Source organism: Ursus arctos, unplaced genomic scaffold, assembly GCF_023065955.2.
Source record: "Ursus arctos isolate Adak ecotype North America unplaced genomic scaffold, UrsArc2.0 scaffold_9, whole genome shotgun sequence".
NCBI classification, from domain to species: domain Eukaryota; kingdom Metazoa; phylum Chordata; class Mammalia; order Carnivora; family Ursidae; genus Ursus; species Ursus arctos.
In genome coordinates, this window is record NW_026623111.1 from 69,297,596 (window position 1) to 69,315,021 (window position 17,426).

Here is a 17,426-nt window from a genome sequence, read left to right on the forward strand (position 1 = left end):
CATAGATTATAGTACGGCAAATGGCCAGGGCCCTAAACTTTGGGGTGCAACAGGGGATCATTGGGAATGCCTTCCAGCAGCTCATGTCCTCAGAATTTCTCTAACCTTAGGTGGCTGTAATGGAGAATTCGGGCTGGGAGGATGTAGGGGTGAGAGAAGGGGACTAAGACTCATCGTGGGAGGGGTGGGGGGCTTTCCCTTTGGTGGGGCCTTGACAGTTTAATCATTCTCTGTTTTCTTATTTATAGAATGAGGGGATGGAAAAAATGATCTCTTGAGAACTTTTTTTTTTTTTTTTAAAGATTTTATTTATTTGACATAGAGAGACCCAGTGAGAAAGGGAACACAAGCAGGGGGAGTGGGAGAGGAAGAAGCAGGCTTCCCGCTGAGCAGGGAACCCAATGTGGCGCTTAATCCCAGGACCCTGGGATCATGACCTGAGCCGAAGGCAGGCACTTAACGACTGAGCCACCCAGGCACCCTTCTAAAGAACTTTCTTGACCCAGATTCTAGCATTACCAGAAGTTACTGCAACCCCCTCCTTAACCACATTTTTGTTGTATTCCTTTCCTTTTCCATATACTAACTGAGAGGGTCCAGGACTGTTCACACACGCTTTCTTTCTGGGTCCTCAGAAACTAGCTGTTTTCCCAGAACCTCTGTTATCCAGGTAGTAGGAGTAAACACTCATTTCACTTATTTTTAGTTTCTTTTTCAGACAGGAAACACAATGGAAGGAAATGGTTGTTCATTTATTATTTTGCAAAGACAATTTCTGTGTTTGGGACATAATAGCTCAGCTTTTCTTTTGTGATTATATGTTTGGAGATGAGCTGGGAGTATTTTAGATGGTTGGTGGTAGAGGAATGTTCAAGATCATCGTCAGGTACAAGAGTTGTTCTTTCAGTAGCTTTGGTACTTTTGATTTTAACATGACTTATGGAAAATTTAAGTACTTATCCATTTTGGGACACAATGTTTCTCCACAGCAAATGTATATTTTCTAAGAATTCATCTGGGTAAGAAAGCTGCTATTAATGAAATCCTGGAATAGATGACTAACCTGTTGTTGAGGCTTGAATAACCATTTCTTTGTAATTATTAAAGGCTTGCCTACCTTTTTCTTTCTGAGCAGTGGTGTTGTGCAGATCTTATCTTCTGCAGCGTGTTGGAATGGAAGTTTTCTTGAAAAAAAGTAAGTGATTTAGAATCTTAAAAAAATACCCGCATGTGATGCAAGTACTTAGTCAGCAAAAGCTGTGAAAGACTTCTGTTCTCTTTGATGGTGGTTGGCCTTAATTCAGTGGATAAGCTGATGATTTGTGCAAAAATTGGAATGCCTAATAATGATGAATGGGAGGATGTCAGGAAGGGCAATGCTGATTCATTCCTGGTTGGCAAGGAGCAGATTAGGAAAGAGAGAGACCATCCCAGAAAGAGTTGATGTAATCAATAGTAAGATTTCTTAGGGTATTCTAAAATGTTACCCCAACATGTATACTGTATTTGTTTTTAAATTCTTAATTCTTTAAGTAGTCTCCTCAGTTTCATTGGTTTGTTTTCCCATAGGCTTTTCTTTTCTCAAAAAGAGTGAGCTTAGGGGGACATTCCAAGGAAGCTTCAGGAGACCCTTGGACTTAGGTCTAGCTCAGCTCACCAGGAAATTACATTTGGGCTGAATTTCCAGGTAGTAAATAGTGTTTCTTTGCTTGGCCTTACCCCTTCTGCAAATATCCCCCCCCCCCCCGCCCCGGAACCTCATGCAGCAGAAGGCTCTTGTCATGGGTTTTGATCTGTGGTGATGCATCTCTCATTCCTTTTTTTGCCAGTGATCGGGTGAATGAAATCCCAAGAAGATTTAGAATTCAGTTCTGTGTGTGAATCCCACTCCCTCCCCCACCAAAAATTTATGTCCCTAACTGGATTGCAAGAGGTCACTTCAGAAACTCTCTTCAGTTACAGCTAGAGATTGCCAAGTCATTTACTTGTATCATTAGGGTAGCTGAAATGAGCTCATCCAGTTTATTCCAGATTTAATATTTAGCCTTTTTCTCCAGGGAAAAGTATTCTGGATTGTGGTCTTTTAGGACAGTGGTTTTCAGCCAAGCTGATTTATCTTCCAAGGGGACATTTAGCAATGACATTTTTTGGTTGTTCCAATGGGGGGCAGGTACCACTGGCATCTAGTGGGTAAAGACCAAGGATGCTGGGAAGCACCTCTCAATCCTATCTACCCAACAAAGAATTATTTGGCCCCAAAGTCAATAGCACCAAGGCTGAGAAGCCTTGTTCTAGAAGGATAGGTTTTTATGAAGGTTTGGAATGGCCAGATTTGTTAGGTTATTCATCTTTAGTTTCATAAATTCCATAGAGATGTGGGTAAAGCCTTTTTTTTTTTTTTAAACTGACAACTGTGCTATTTCAGGACTCCTGCTTTTATGTAGCTAATGCAGAATGCCTCACAGGAAACAGTTAAAGTGAAGACCACTGTTACAAAGCATAGATACATTTAGATAAAATATTTTGTTTTTTCTTAACAGCATGGCAGAAAATACCTCTAAGCATACAGAAGGTTACATAAAGGACACCAGAATTAATTTCTGTGTTTGGGGTAGATTTATTTTTAGAGTAATAACAACAAAAGACCCAACAAACAAAGCCCAAGCATCTCTTTATTTGACCATTTAGGTTTCAATACATATAATTATGATTTTTTTTTAATGTTAGAAACTCTACTTATGTTTTTATAAATTACAACATTGCTGTCAGATGGTGTTAAAGCTATCTGAATGTGTCCATTACTCATAAGTGGTAGCCTGTTTTGCAAATAGAGCGTTCTTTTGTAATTAATAGATGTGGTAACATTCAAGAGTAGGAATTTAAAAGAGATATTCTCTAAGTCTCTAAAAGGCTAATATTTTATTTAAGGGTAGGAAAAATGATTAGTTGCTAGGAAGTTAAAAACAGTAGCAGTGAAATTAGTCCTTGGGTGTATGTAATTGTATCCCTTGTGTAAACTTAGACATTAACTTTGTTGTAGATCTGATTTTTTAAAAAAAAAGTTATTAGGAAAGCTTGAAATGAGTTTGTGCTCCCTGCCGTTTGTTGATGAGCCGGCCAGTTTACACAGAGCATGTGTTCTGCCCCTTGGCACGGCTCTGCATCTAGGTCAGCGTACTGCAGTTACGGAAGAAGGCAAAAGTACGAGAGTAAATCAGGGAAAGGATGCTCTGCTTATAAGTTTCAGGATAGCCTCAAACTGAAATGATGATCCTTGCTTGTACTTTGAATTGAAGGAAAAAAACTCTTGAAAATTTTAAGATCATCTTGAAGAAGGGGTTCTAGAGCTGGATTCTGTTGGGCTTTCTTGAAGTGAAGTGTTTTTATGCGGCTTGTCTGCTAGGTCAACTTTAAACCTGATCAGTAGGACAGACTATTTCGTTTCCCTCTTCTAATTCCTATCAGAGTAGTGTTTGCTTTGTTTTTCTTTTATTATACATTTTTAACATTTTTGTTTAGAATCGATGAACATTTTAAAACAAGTCCCAAAATCCCTGGGATTGACCTGAACTCAACGAGAGTGTTATTTGAGAAGTTGATGAGCTCTCAGCACTCCATGATTCTAGAACAGGTAAGTTCTTTACATTTACAGAGTATATTTTTAAAAATGCATTTTTGCACTGGACTAATTCATCTTTCAAGAGAAACAAGAGAGTAAGATAAGAAGGCAAAAAATCTTGTATTAATCTTAACTCTAAAATATTCACTTTGGGAATTTGACCTACCTTTAACTTTCTTCTTAGATTAAGTCTTTCTAAGGAAATGCCCTTCCAGGGTAAGGTCTGCATGGGTGGGGATCTTTGGCTTTTCATTCCACTGATGTATTTCCTGAGCGCCCCCTGGGCCTGGCTCACGGTTGGCTCTCAGTGCATACTGTGTGAATGGGAGTTGAGAGTCTATCGAATAGCTTATGAATTAGATCTCACACATGTTAGAATTTCACAGTATTGTTTTCTCTCATACAGATCTTGAACAGCTTTGAAAGTTGCCTGATTCCTCAGTTGTCGAGTTCACCACCAGATGTTGAAGCCATGAGAATCTATTTAATACTACCCGAGTTCCCCCTGCTCCAGGATTCCAAGTATTACATAACGTTGACTATTCCCCTGGCCATGGCCATTCTGCGGCTGGATACAAACCCCAGCAAAGTATTAGGTGAATTTGCGAAACTCAGTACCAGTGGTTTTGTAGTTTTTACTGGTGTGACCACTGGCTCTCAGTGGGCTGATAGTCCGAGAATCTGTTTGATGCCATTTAATATGCTCAACATTCAAATCTTACCTTTCTTTGCTGCTGTCGTCTAACTGGCCATATTTGCATGATGAGCAAATCAAACCATTATTTAGGTTATTTGAAATGATTCATGCCGGACTAATCTTGATTTTTAAATATTCACAAGGTTAGATTATCCAACTTTACTTTTTTCACCTCCTACATTTGCTAGTAGTTAATAGCGCCTCAAAAATTAGTGTCCATCTGTTGCTCTTTCTCCTATACCTAATTTTAGGGGGTGGGAGTGATATGAACAGTTTGGTGTGATGCACAGGTCTCCAAAAGAGGAGAGGAAGAAAATGACCCAGTGGAGACTTACCAAATGTTTGTTCTGTTTTTCTTTTTTAGGACAGTTGAGTCCACACTGATTTTTGCAGGCCACGGACACTTTGCTGAGATAAGAACCTTCCGTTCCTCAGTGAATTGGAGAGTGTCTCTCATGGGAGTAGCGCCTGAGATGTTTTTATTAATCAAGTGCAGAAAGTCTGTCACCTGGCTTTTCCCTTTTTTTTTTCCTGGTAAATTGTTTTTTAGGTGTTCATTGCAACTCAGTAACTTCTGCGTTCCATTGGGACTGGGATGTTACTTGAGTGTGTCTCCCCATGAGTAGAGAGACCTGTGTTCCTGAGGATGGAATCCGGGCTTTTCCATATTGCTTCCACCTTTGCAGAAGATATAAAAACCGAAATAATAATGAACGCACTAGAAATATGTTAGTCCTTCATTTTGCTTTTTTAAGATCAAAGCCCTTTGGGGCATATTTTTTCAGGTGTTCTAGTAGACTATGAGGTAGAGAGATGGCAGTCTCCGAAGGAGTATTACCTCACATTAAAGTTTTGCGTTTTTATTTTTATTTTTTCCAGGTAGGACTTCACAACGAGATCAGAGTTGTTCAGTTTTACACTTTGTTTTTAACTTCTAATTAAAGAAATTTAAATTTAAAAGAATATCCCAAAGTACAGAAAACACTACAGGTACCCATTCACACAAAGATTCATGATTATCGATATTTTGCCCTTTCAGTTTTCTATGTTCCCCCTACCAGCACCTTTTTATTTTTGCTGAAATATTTTTTAAAAATCATAGACATCATATCATTTCGTACTTTATTTCAGTATGGCTGAATTTACTTCTGACAATGTAGAAACCAATGCTATAGCCTTCTTGTCTGGTTATGAGAAAGCATAGTTTGGGGAGAAACAGAAATAGTAGTTTTCAACTAATGCTGCCTCTTGAAGGGAAGGCCTGGTTGCCATACTGGTGCTGTTTTCAGGGGCCTGTGGTCCTTTGCATCCCTGGTTCAGGAAGTAGGTGGGGACTGAGGCAGGGGCAGTAAGGATGAGGATGTCTGAATGCTCCTGCCCACAGCAGGTGCCTTGGCGTCTTGTCCTTACGGACCTTTGGAATTGACCTTTTAGCTTAGCTTTCTGAATGAGTCTTGGAGGAAAAAAAATCAGATCGAGCATTACAAAAAAAGCTCTAGGGGTTCTTGTGCAGCTCCCGCTCTCTCCAGAAATGCTTTAATGGATTCTTTTTCAAGTCAGTTTTGGGAAACTGTATTTTAGACTAATGTTCATTTTCTAGCCGGAGCAGTTTTTAGCTGGTAGGCAGAAGACATAAATACTTGATCAGGGATACATGTTGAAATATATCTTTTCTTTCTTTCTAAAGATAACTGGTGGTCTCAGGTATGCCCAAAATATTTCATGAAGCTCGTAAACCTCTATAAAGGTGCAGTCGTTTATCTACTGAGAGGAAGAAAGACATTCTTAATTCCTGTACTGTTTAACAATTATGTGACAGCAGCTCTCAAGCTCCTGGAGAAGTTATATAAGGTGAGCAGAGAGGAGCCAGTGGGGAGAGGGGTGAATAGATGGTAGGCTCAAATGTCCTACTGAGGTTGTCCATGGGAAGCCCTTTTTCACTTGTCTTGGTTTTAATTTTCCTTATTTTGTTCTTCATCAGGTAAATCTCAAAGTGAAGCATGTGGAATATGATACATTTTACATTCCTGAGATTTCCAATCTTGTGGACATTCAGGAAGACTACCTCATGTGGTTCTTGCATCAAGCAGGCATGGTAAGAATTCACGTAAAGCAGATCTTAAAGATTTATTCTTTTCTCAGAGTACAAATAAGGACAAGAAGAGCACATCTGAGCCCCACATTTATCCTTGACTTCGGTGTTAATGTCACAATGTTTTGGCTGGCTTTGCATTCTTGGAACTTGGAAGTGCTCTGAGAAATCATAATGGTCAGTAAGGAGTCATAAATGGGTAGTCAGCCAGAATGGTGCAAATCTTAATTAGTTGCCAACATTTTAAAAATCAAGGTATCTAAAGTAGTCACAGTTGCAGAAGCAGAAGGTAGAGTAGTGGTTGCTGGGGCCTGAGGGAAGGGAAAGGGGGAGTTGTTTAGTAGTTACAGAACTTCAGTTTTGCAAGATGAAAAAGTTCTGGAGATCTGCCGTATAATAATGTAAATACAGTTAACACTACTGAATTGTACACCTAAAAATGGTAAAGATGGCAAACTTTATGTTACGTGTCTTTTACCACAAAAAAGGGCAAGATACATAAAATGAATTTTTAGCTTTTCTTGAAACTTGGAATATCTGGCAACATAACCTGTCCTCCCAGATGGTGCCGATTGGCTGGAGTTCAATAGTGTCTCTTTAGACGAGGCTTCTGTGTGCCACAGTGCCCACTGCCACTTGATTTTGACATCAAGGAAAGGATCATTGGCTAATTACCATCTTCTAATAGCTAGCTTACTTCAGTTTCTTATGTTGGCACCTGAACCCTATAGGCCACCTCTGATTTGGGGTTATGGGTGTGACGATGTCACCTCTCCCTGACCTAGCTGTCACCGTATGTTAGATAGCCCATCCAAGGGGATTCGGACTCCTGCCTGCCACCATGACTTGGCAAGAAGTGCTATCTCTGCAGGAGTTTTTAGGACCTCCCCTCTGTGGAGTATGTGTCAATTTGAGTTATGTCAGAAAACAGAATGCTGATTTGGTTCGTGTATTTAGTGAAGTCACGTGCGGCACGTACATTCGATGTGAGTCCTTGCCAGTGTAACAGATTTATCACCAACATTGAGGCAGTATTTTCCCTGTAACGTTCTTGGAGGTCAGTAGCAGTCTCTAATAGCAAGGGGTGTAGATAGGTTTATTTAACTTAGAAGGTTATTTGCTTTTGTCAAATAGTAGATGATCAGTGCTAGATGTAATAATGGTTTTTTTAAAATTTAAATTCAATTAATTAACAGATAATGTGTTATTTGTCTCAGAGTTAGAGGTCTGTGATTCATCAGTCTTATATAATACCCAGTGCTCATTACAACACATACCTTCCCCGGTGTCCATCACCCAGTTACGTGTTTTTAATAAGCTTTATGGTAATCTCGAAAAAACAAAATACTCTTCAATAAAGATGGGTTCAAGTCTTCTAAATGGGTTTACATGGAAAATTTAACATGCAAGCTAGCAATGAACTCTGCTTTCACCTGCTAATTTAGAAATTGGAAAAAGAAGCTTTTCTGTTTTATCAGCTCATGAGTAACTAGTCCTGGGATAATAAAATGTTAAGAGCTGAAGTTAGCTTTATGAATTGTTTAGGCTGTTTTGTTTCTAGGTGAGGAATTGGAGGCCCACAGAAGTTAAATAATTTTTCCAATTATTTAAGCAATTTAGTTAGCTTCATAAAAGCAATTCTTCTGACTTTGAATCTACCCTTTCTGTGACTAGATGCTGAATAAAATACTTCTTTAATGAATCCTAATTCTTTTTGCCACTGAGAAAGAAGTTGCTGGTGTTAGAGATGTAGTTTATCATGATTGCGGTCTGTGAATGGCGGTACTCAAGTGAGCAACTTCGGCTTTCTTTTAGATTTCACATGGAAGTGATACCATAGAGTGTTTGTCTTTCTCTTTTTGGCTCATTTCACTTGGCATAGTGCCCTTCAGGTTCATGTTGTTGCAAATGGAAAGATTGCCGCCTTTTTTTTTTTTATGGCTGAATAATATTCCTGTGTGCGTGCATGTGTGTGCGTGTGTGCGTGTGGCTTTGCACGTCAAATGTTTTAGCGTGGTAGTAGCCAAGGCAGTCTAGCATATAGTTCAGAGCACACACTCTAGTCAAAAAGAACTGGGTTCAGATCTCAGTGGTGGCCTACTACCTATGTGGCCTTAGGCAAGTTACTTAATATCTATAGTCCTGGTGTCCTTATTTGTAAATGAGTATTATGACAGTATTATGAGAAGTAGATGGGAGAAAGCACGGAAAGTCTTTACTTGGCAGACTACTCAGTGTGTGGCATATAATAAGCCTTCACTAACTAGTTTTCAGTAGGCAGCTCTGGGGCACATAATGTGTGTCATGAGCCTGCTGGTCACTGGGGATGGAGACCTGTGACATGGTGGCTGCCTCCGTGGGGTGTTCAGTGCAGAGGCAGCAGTGAAAAAGCATGACAAAGCTTGTGTAACCCTTGTATGTAAAGGGCTGTGGAGCACAGAAGGAACATTTCTAGAGTGGCTGATTTTTGCTCATTTTAAAGATTTGTTTTAATTTATTAATTCTGGGGAGAGAGAGAGAGCAGAGGAAGGAGCAGAGGGAGAGGGACAAGCGGACTCCGTGCTGAGTGCGGAGCCTGATGTGGGGCTCCATTTCAGGACCCTGAGACTTAACCGACTGAGCCGTCCAGGCGCCCTGATTTTCGCTCATTTTAAAGAAGAGGTGGTAGTGCTTTGTTTCTTTCAGTTAATAAACTGCCATCTTCTATACTTGGAAACCAAAGAGCACATAGAATGAGTGGCTCCGTGGATTCCCATAGAGGGCAGCGCAAGGGAGAAAGTCAGTGACAAAGTAAATGCGTCTGAAGTAAACACTCAAAGCGACTTGACATCTTGCTGTATGTGTCACGTGGGGACAGTGGTTCGGCTCCAGGTGCCGTGTTGTGCACGGGTGAGACAAGGCCACTGTTTTGCCTCAGCATGCAGTGATGCTGGGAAGCCAGACTTGTCTGTGGTGGGTAGTCTGTGGTGGGTGCAGGAACACCGGGTGGCAGCCCCTGAGGCACAGTTAGCTGTGTCTTCTCCTCATGCTGCAGGTTTGTACAGTACCTCCTGTCCCCAGACACAGCTACGCTTAGGAAATGCGGACTTGGAATTAAAAAAAGAAGAAAAGGATGTTCCCAATTGCCCACTACTGTACCATGTACTTATTCTGTGTTTCTGTTTAATACACTTTCAGAAATGAAATAAGGTCACAGTCTAACCCCATTTCAAGCAAGAACACTTGAAATATGATCCATCACCAGTACTTTGATAGTTTTATGTTTGTTAGACTGATTTTGGGGGAGTGGACGGCCCAGGACAAGCAGCCTCCTCCCTGAGAGGATTGCATATCTTACCAGTTCACGCTCGTCCTCCTACATTAGGGAGAGCAGCCAGAGAGCAAAATCATAACACTGCTGTTTGAGCATTTATTTCGTGTAATACAGAAATGCCAGTGCTAATAATATTTGTAAAATATTTAGCATTTGCAGAATAAAAATCAGTGAAATTAGATGATTATATTTCAAATACAAAAACCCATTGACTTATAAAAAATTATAGACTTTCTATGTATAAATAAACCTTCATAGGGATGCCGGGGTGGCTCAGGCAGTTAGGTGGCTGGCTCTTGATTTTGGCTCAGGTCATGATCTTGGGGTCATGAGTTCAAGCCCTGTGGCTGGCTCCGCGCTCAGCAGGGAGTCTGCTTGGGATTCTCTCTCCTTTCCCCCCCCTCTGGCACATGCTCTCTCTCTCTGTCTCTCTAGAATAAATGGGTAAATCTTTAAAAAAAATTTTTTTTAAATTAGACCTTCATATGGGTCTGTTCCTTCTTTTGACTGAATAACCTTCCTTCCTTTGCCTTCTTTAGAGCTGGCACTGTGGTCCTCCCCTGGAGGGAGGAGGGTCTTATGGACCATCAACTCTCTGGCCTTGACTCTGGTTCATAACTGAGGCAGTTCTAGATTTCTTGGCAGCCAACCCCCCCCGACCTGAGAGCATGGTGACCTTGCCCCCCATTTAACTCCTCTCCTTCTGCAGAAGAGACATCAGCCTACTTCCAAAGCTAGGCTCTTGCAGGGGTGAAGGGGTCAGGTGAGGGGCAATGGGAGGGAGTAGGACTGAGGAGGTAGAAGTTGGAGGAGGCCTGGGCTGGCTTGTGGTGGGGCTGGCAGCAAGAGGGCAGCAGGATGGTCCCAGAACTTCAGTGAGCCTGGAGAGAGCCGGGACCTCCAGACAGACCTGCTGACTGATGTCTGAAATAACTATACTGTCCTAACAGAAATACCAGTATTTAAGAATACTCGGTACGCTGTAATGCTATAATGCCCGCAACTGTTCTTGTGGTCACTCTGTCACTTCTCTCCCAGTCACTTTTACATTTGAAGTGTTCGAAACTTTATCTTGCTTTATAGACCAACACGCATTAAAGATCTTCCTTGTTCCTTGAGAATAAGCAAATAATGCTTAGTTCTGAATATTGCCATCGCTTGTAAACGCTTGTAAACCCACTTCCCTAGGACGCTCCTAACTTTTTCAGGTACTAGAAGATCACTTTGTGAAGTGCTGTTTTATGGTAATGTGGGCTTTTTTTTTTTTTTCCTTAGTGATTTCAATTCCTAAATTCCAAATAATTAGATATGTAGGTATGAGAATGAGCCAAATGAGCCTGGATTATATATGCATGATTCCATACCTTGTCTCACTGGACTGGAATCATCTCTCCAGTTAGGGTTTCTTAGTCTAGGGAAATGTTCCAGAATCTCTAAAGGAACCTAATTCCAAAGGATTAACAGGATGGATTTTAATGAAAATTGCTATTAAATGATTGCATCGAAATATACACAAACACAAAAGGAGGTAGCGATACACTTCTTATTCAGTAGCCTTAAACAATTATAGAACCAAACCAAACCTACAAATTAAATGCAGACAAAACTTTAAAATCAATAAAATATAGATTAGCCTTATGATTAAATGTGACAGCAAAAACATCTTTCTGAAACCCATTGCACTGGGGAGAGGAACTGCCTGCTGTCGGGCGTGGGGTGCCTGAGTTCCCCCGGCCTGTTGGCCCTGGGATGACTCAGCTCTGTTCTCTTTTCAGAAGCTATTAAACCTTCCTTCAGGCAGCGGGCCGGCCGAGACTATTCCGGCCTTTTCCTGGGCGCAAATGCCTCACTTACAGAGGAAGATTGTTTTTCTTCTTTTTCATTACCCTTGGACAATTAAGCATATATAACGTGACCAGTGCAATCATTAAAAAAATGAAAATCATAATAAGGAGATTGTTCAGATTGCATTTTCATTAATTTTGTTTAAGATATCATTTTAAAGAACCCACAGAATGTTTAAAAATTCATAGGGCACTCTTAGATCTCTGAGAATAAGTTCTGCAGTTTTCTGTTTGAGAAATACTGCTGCAGATCAACAGAATGTGTATTGTTGATGTTTTTGTTTATGTTAAATCAGTATAAATGTTTGTTACATAACCGAACAACTTTCAGAAAAAAAATTTTATAATAAAAAATCATTATAAATGAAAAAGAAAATTTTTTTCTTGGTAAATGAAATGGTAACAAACCTTGTAGATATGTTTCATTTGTGATTGTTGTTATTTATTGTTATTCCCATCCTCAAGATTTTATTTAGATTTATTCACATATTGATGGAATATCTTCTATAGGCCAAACACTAGTCTAAGTGCTGAGTCAGGGACAGCTTTCTAAATATTTGTTTTCTCCTAATCATAACAATTTGTGTGTGTGTGTGTGTGTGGTGTGTGTAAGAAGGAGATGTAACATGACAATAAATAATATGCAGTCTGCATCATCCATTTTACCCAACAAAATTAATATCTGAAGTCAAGGTTGTAAAGCTCCTGTTTTGCAATTAGATTTCTTATAAAAGAGCATTGTATTAATGCTGTAAATTATGGAGCCAGTGAGATGGTCTTTAAAGGTCCTTTAAATTTTTTTATAATTGTTTTTATATTTTTTTCTCAGTCTGTACCCATCAGAACATCTGGTCTGTTCCATCAAAAATCCAGTCAGCCATTCAGATGGTGTTCACTCTCTGCATGGGCAAATAGTCAGATCGGTTATATGTTCTGTTATGTATATTTTATATTTACAGGGGGTAGAAAGTTCAGGTTTTGCAATCCAAGTAAGAGACTTTTTATTTTCTTTATACAGAAGGCTAGACCATCTATAATACAGGTAAATGATGATCCATTTTTCATTTACTTATATATTTTTCCAGCAGTATTCTCTGTGGAACACTGTAATATTGCCAATAATATGTTTTATTCTAGGATACCGTCACACTTTGTTCCTACCCTTTCATCTTTGATGCCCAAGCCAAGACCAAAATGTTACAGACCGATGCTGAACTACAGATGCAGGTGAGGCCATCATAACTTTTTAGAACTATTATAAGTTTTTTTCAGCAATTTTATGTTGACTATAACACATAAACACGAATGTATGTTTACCTGGATCTGGGGTTGGCAAGCATTTTCATAAAGGGCCATATAGTAAATATTTTAGTCTTTGTGGGCCATGCTCTGTCTCCACTATTCAACTATTTTGTGTTGTAACATGGAAAGCAGTGATAGACGATAAGCAGATGAATGAGCATGGCATTTTTCCAGTACAATTTTCTGTACACTGAAATTTGAATTTTATATAATTTTCACATGTGAAATATTCTTTTTTTTTTCCCATTTTTTCCCGTCATTTAAAAATGAAATAAACATTGTTATTTCAAGAGCTGTACCAAAACAGGCAACAGGCTGGCTTTGGTCTGCGGGCCATTGTTTGCTGCCCTGGTAGAGATAGGGCAATAATTAAATGGAGCTTGGTAACTCTTTATTGAATAAAAACTGAAGTTACAGAGATTTGTTTAAATTTATTTTAAATACACACTTTTATTATAAAATATAATTGGTTTGGATAAGCTTACAAAGACATTTGTGAGTTAATAATCCAAATCTGCCAGTTCTTATTGTCGGTAGGTCTGTTCCTTCGTTCATCTCTCTCTCTCTCCGTCTGTCCGTCTCTTGCTCTCTGCATGTATCTGTACACATGTGTCTGCTTTCATAGTGACCTATCCGTGATATTGTCAGCTTAAAGGCATTCCAGAGAAAGAATGAAAGCTGTTTAATTCTCCATCATGTTTCTTCTACTCTGATGATTACTTCAGTTTTCATTAGCTGGTCTCAGTCATTTTCATGGAACTGGTTATGGGTCCTGTGGTTCATAAACTGTTTCATTTAATTTCTTTTGGTTCAGATGAGAAAGATTTGTGTGTTTTATGAGTAACTTAGAAAATTCTGGAAAAGTTAAAGGGAAAAATCGGAAAGAACAAAACAGAGATGCAGTCAGCCTGCTCCCACTCGTCGCAGGTCCACAGGCACAGCTGGCCGCTGTCCCATCCCCACTCCCAGATGCACTGTGTGTAATTGTGTTCTTGGGTGTGCTGTTCCAGGTGGCGGTCAATGGAGCTAACCTGCAGAATGTCTTCATGCTTCTCACCTTGGAGCCTCTGCTGGCCAGAAGCCCCTTCTTGGTCCTTCACGTTCGCAGGAACAATCTTGTTGGAGATGCCCTAAGAGAGCTGAGCATTCATTCTGATATTGATTTGAAAAAGCCTCTCAAAGTGAGCCCTTCATTTTATTCCTCTAAATATCTTCCAGGGTTTTCTTTAAACGGTGTTGATGAAACAGCAGAGGTCTTATTGTTAAAATTGTGGAGTGCAGCCATTCATGATTTCTTTCATTCATTTTACAAGAATTTAATCACCTCCTTCTGTCAAATCATCAAACAGAACATCTCAGCATAACTTCAGATAAGAATGCCAGTGGATTACTCGAGGGATTATAGGGCTTTCTTTGTCCACTGTCTTGGGTGCACCTGCTCCAGCTGTCCCAGAAACAAGCAAGCAAGAGCAAAACTGAAGCTTCAGCTAGATGAGACTATCCAGTCAGCGTCTAGGAAGCCTTTGGTTGTCCAATATTGAAGAGAAAGAAGGAAAAAAGTAGAGTGGAAAGGTAGTGAAATTGTCTGGGAAGCTGTTGACCTGTCGTGATAGGCACTCTTGGTACCCTGAAATTACTGAATTAAAATTTTTTCTCTCCTCATAGACTATGCATGTTTGTGTTACTACTTATTGTATTCCCAGGGTTTAGCACAATGGTTGGTACCTAGTAGGTATTCAATTAATGTTTAATGAATTATCTGAAGTTGTTTTTTAAACCCTTTATCTTTCCCTTCAGATGATTTCCAGATCTCTGTTGCCATTCCTGTTGTAAACTCTAATTTCCAAAAGGTAGTGTAGGCAAGGACCTGATGGTCTCCATGCTATTGTCACCCTTTCCAGAACATCCCATGAGTGGCATCAGTCTCCTCAGTCGGCCTGGGAGTTCTCCCTGGAACTTCTGGGTTAGATTTTTGAAATTGCAAAGAGAGGGGGGCCTCCCTTTGCCCCCTGTTTTCAATCAGTAATTCAGATGAGACACTTGTTGCCTCATAGCACATCTGAGTTAAGTCTTCTGTGGCATCTGTGCAATCAAAGTTCTAGTGTCTGTCCCCACCGTTGCCTCTGTCCTGCTGTCAGCAACCTGGAACTCACCCACAAGGATACGCTTTTTCAAATGCTACTTTTAGCTCTGTGTCTGAGCACTGGCCTGTAAAATGGGGATGATAATAGCAATCCCTACGCATGAGGCTGTTCTGATTAGGTTAATAGCGTTTAGATGCTGGCATGTAACAAACTCGCAATAAATCTCATTTGTTGGTTTGCTGTAGCTGTTATTGTGATGACCCTTATGGATCCAGGATGCCCTATATAGATCTGGTTATAGCCCCTCACAGAACCCAAGTCTGTGCCTCCTTAGAATGCCCTCCTTCCTTCGATATGCATCATCTCCTTCAAGAGCCCTGCTGAGAGAGATTTCTTCCACAAAGTGTTCCTTTACTCAGTTTAATCATTGCTTTTCTCTATGTGCCAGAACATTTACCTCTCAATATATTTGACTCTTTGAAAATAAAATACAGGGGCGCCTGGGTGGCTCAGTTAGTTAAGCATCTGCCTTTGGCTCAGGTCATGATCCTGGGGTCCTGGGATCGAGCCCCTCATCAGGTTCCCTGCTCAGTGAGGAGTCTGCCTCTCCCTCTCCTTCTGCTTTTCCCCTGCTCATGCCCTTCCCCTTGCTCATGCCCTCTCTTTCTCTCTCTCAAATAAATAAAATCTTAAAAAAAAAAAAAAAGAAAAAATATATTCTCCAGTTGATTATTTTATGTTTGCCTTACTGCCCCAGATAGATGGTAAACTTTTCATGGACATATGGTAAACTTCTGACTTCTTTGTATCCCTTGGAGTACCTAGTAGAAATCTTGTGTGTCTGTAAGTGCCTTGTTAATAGCACATACACCTTGCAGTTTTCATTGCATCAGTGTATTTTCTCTGTTATGTATTTCTTCCCTTGTCCTGACTTTGGAAAGAGTTTGCTAAAAAAAGATGAAACATCAAAGATTTCCCTGAAGTATTAATTTTACTTTCATGATTTTAAGGTAATCTTTGATGGCGAAGAAGCAGTGGATGCTGGTGGTGTCACAAAGGAGTTCTTTCTTTTACTGTTAAAAGAACTTTTGAATCCTATCTACGGAATGTTTACCTACTATCAGGATTCAAATCTCTTGTGGTTTTCAGATACGGTAAGTTAGTGATATTGCAGTTAAACAGACGGATTGCATTAGACTTTCTTTTTGTGGTCGGACCAATCCCCTGACTTCTGACTTTACAAAGGGGAGCATGACAGAGATAATTTAAACAGTCTAAATAATGTATCTAGTCTTCATTTTTCACTTGTTGCCCAGATCTCATGCATTTTGTCACCCATCAGGCCCATTTCCCTTTCTAGTAGGTAAGGTCCAGATTTTGTTTTTCTTTGAAGAGAGAAAAAAACACAGTGTGATAAATGAGCTTTATGACACGTGGAAAGCGATAGTCAAGTACGTCTTACTTTAATACTAAGGGTGGTATGTGTGTGAATACTTACACAAATACAGGCACACACGTTATTTTTGAAAATTCAGTAGGAGAGCTAAGCTTTAAATGGCATCTAATTTTAACCAGACTATAATTTAGTTCTTTTTTCTATTGGAGTTTTCTCCCTAGATCTGCACTGTTCTAAAAAAGTAGCCATTAGCCACATGACTAAATTTAAATTTTAGTCAGTTAAAATTAAATAATATTCAAGATTTATTTTCCGAAGTTGTGCTAGCCACATTTCAGGTGCTCAGCAGGTGTAGCTCGTGGCTGGGGGATGGCACAGCATAGAATAGAACTTCCCATCGTTGCAGAAAGTCCTGTGGGGCAGCGTCGCTCTAGGAGATGATATGCTCTTCTCCGTGTTGCTAGATGAGCTGTAAATGCTTAACTTCGTCTAGGTTGCAGGTTTTGGTGATGTTGCAGGGTGTTTCTCTGCTTCAGAAGGTAACTCAGTATTAATGAGGTCTTTATTCTTTTATACTGAACACATTCTGAGGTAAATGGCAGTGTTTTGAGGGCTGCAAGCAGTGCATTCCTTTTTTTTTTTTTTTAACACATTTGCATACATACTGAAAAGTGTTTTGTAGAGCACAACTGGTTTCACTTGATTGGCATAACCTGTGGACTAGCCATCTACAACTCCACTGTGGTGGATCTGCACTTCCCGCTGGCTCTCTACAAGAAGTTACTGAACGTGAAGCCTGGCTTGGAGGACCTGAAGGAGCTGTCTCCCACTGAAGGAAGGTACAAAGCTGAAAGACGGGCAGCCCGGGGTGGGGAGCTGCTCTGGCTGCCCGTGGCACGGGGATTAAAGGTTGAAAGTACCGCATGGACAAGCTTGAGTGTGTCAGACCATATGGCTAGGCTGTCAAGATGCAGGTACACCGCTCCTCTCTCGAGGCATTGCCTAGGGCCGCGGGGGCGACGGAGAAGGGAGGTCATGGTTGCCCAGGGTGCCAAATAACCTCACCCTTCCTTATCCTG

General features: G+C 40.2%; 1 protein-coding gene across 8 annotated transcripts in view; it reads left to right on the top strand.

The window, feature by feature from the left end:
• Positions 1–17,426, top strand: part of HERC3 (HECT and RLD domain containing E3 ubiquitin protein ligase 3) — a 124,253-nt gene that overhangs the window by 76,432 nt on the left and 30,395 nt on the right. For 6 of the 8 annotated variants that reach the window (XM_026509737.4, XM_044388088.3, XM_057309500.1 and 3 more), the window contains 10 exons: positions 1,136–1,195; positions 3,520–3,631; positions 4,026–4,215; positions 6,004–6,167; positions 6,298–6,411; positions 12,584–12,607; positions 12,703–12,792; positions 13,878–14,048; positions 15,962–16,105; positions 17,020–17,186. In XM_026509737.4, coding sequence (XP_026365522.1) covers positions 1,136–1,195; positions 3,520–3,631; positions 4,026–4,215; positions 6,004–6,167; positions 6,298–6,411; positions 12,584–12,607; positions 12,703–12,792; positions 13,878–14,048; positions 15,962–16,105; positions 17,020–17,186 — 1,236 coding nt within the window. The remainder of the gene's footprint in view (positions 1–1,135; positions 1,196–3,519; positions 3,632–4,025; positions 4,216–6,003; positions 6,168–6,297; positions 6,412–12,583; positions 12,608–12,702; positions 12,793–13,877; positions 14,049–15,961; positions 16,106–17,019; positions 17,187–17,426) is intronic. The other 2 variants (XM_026509740.4, XM_048211921.2) reach the window with 1 other exon arrangement.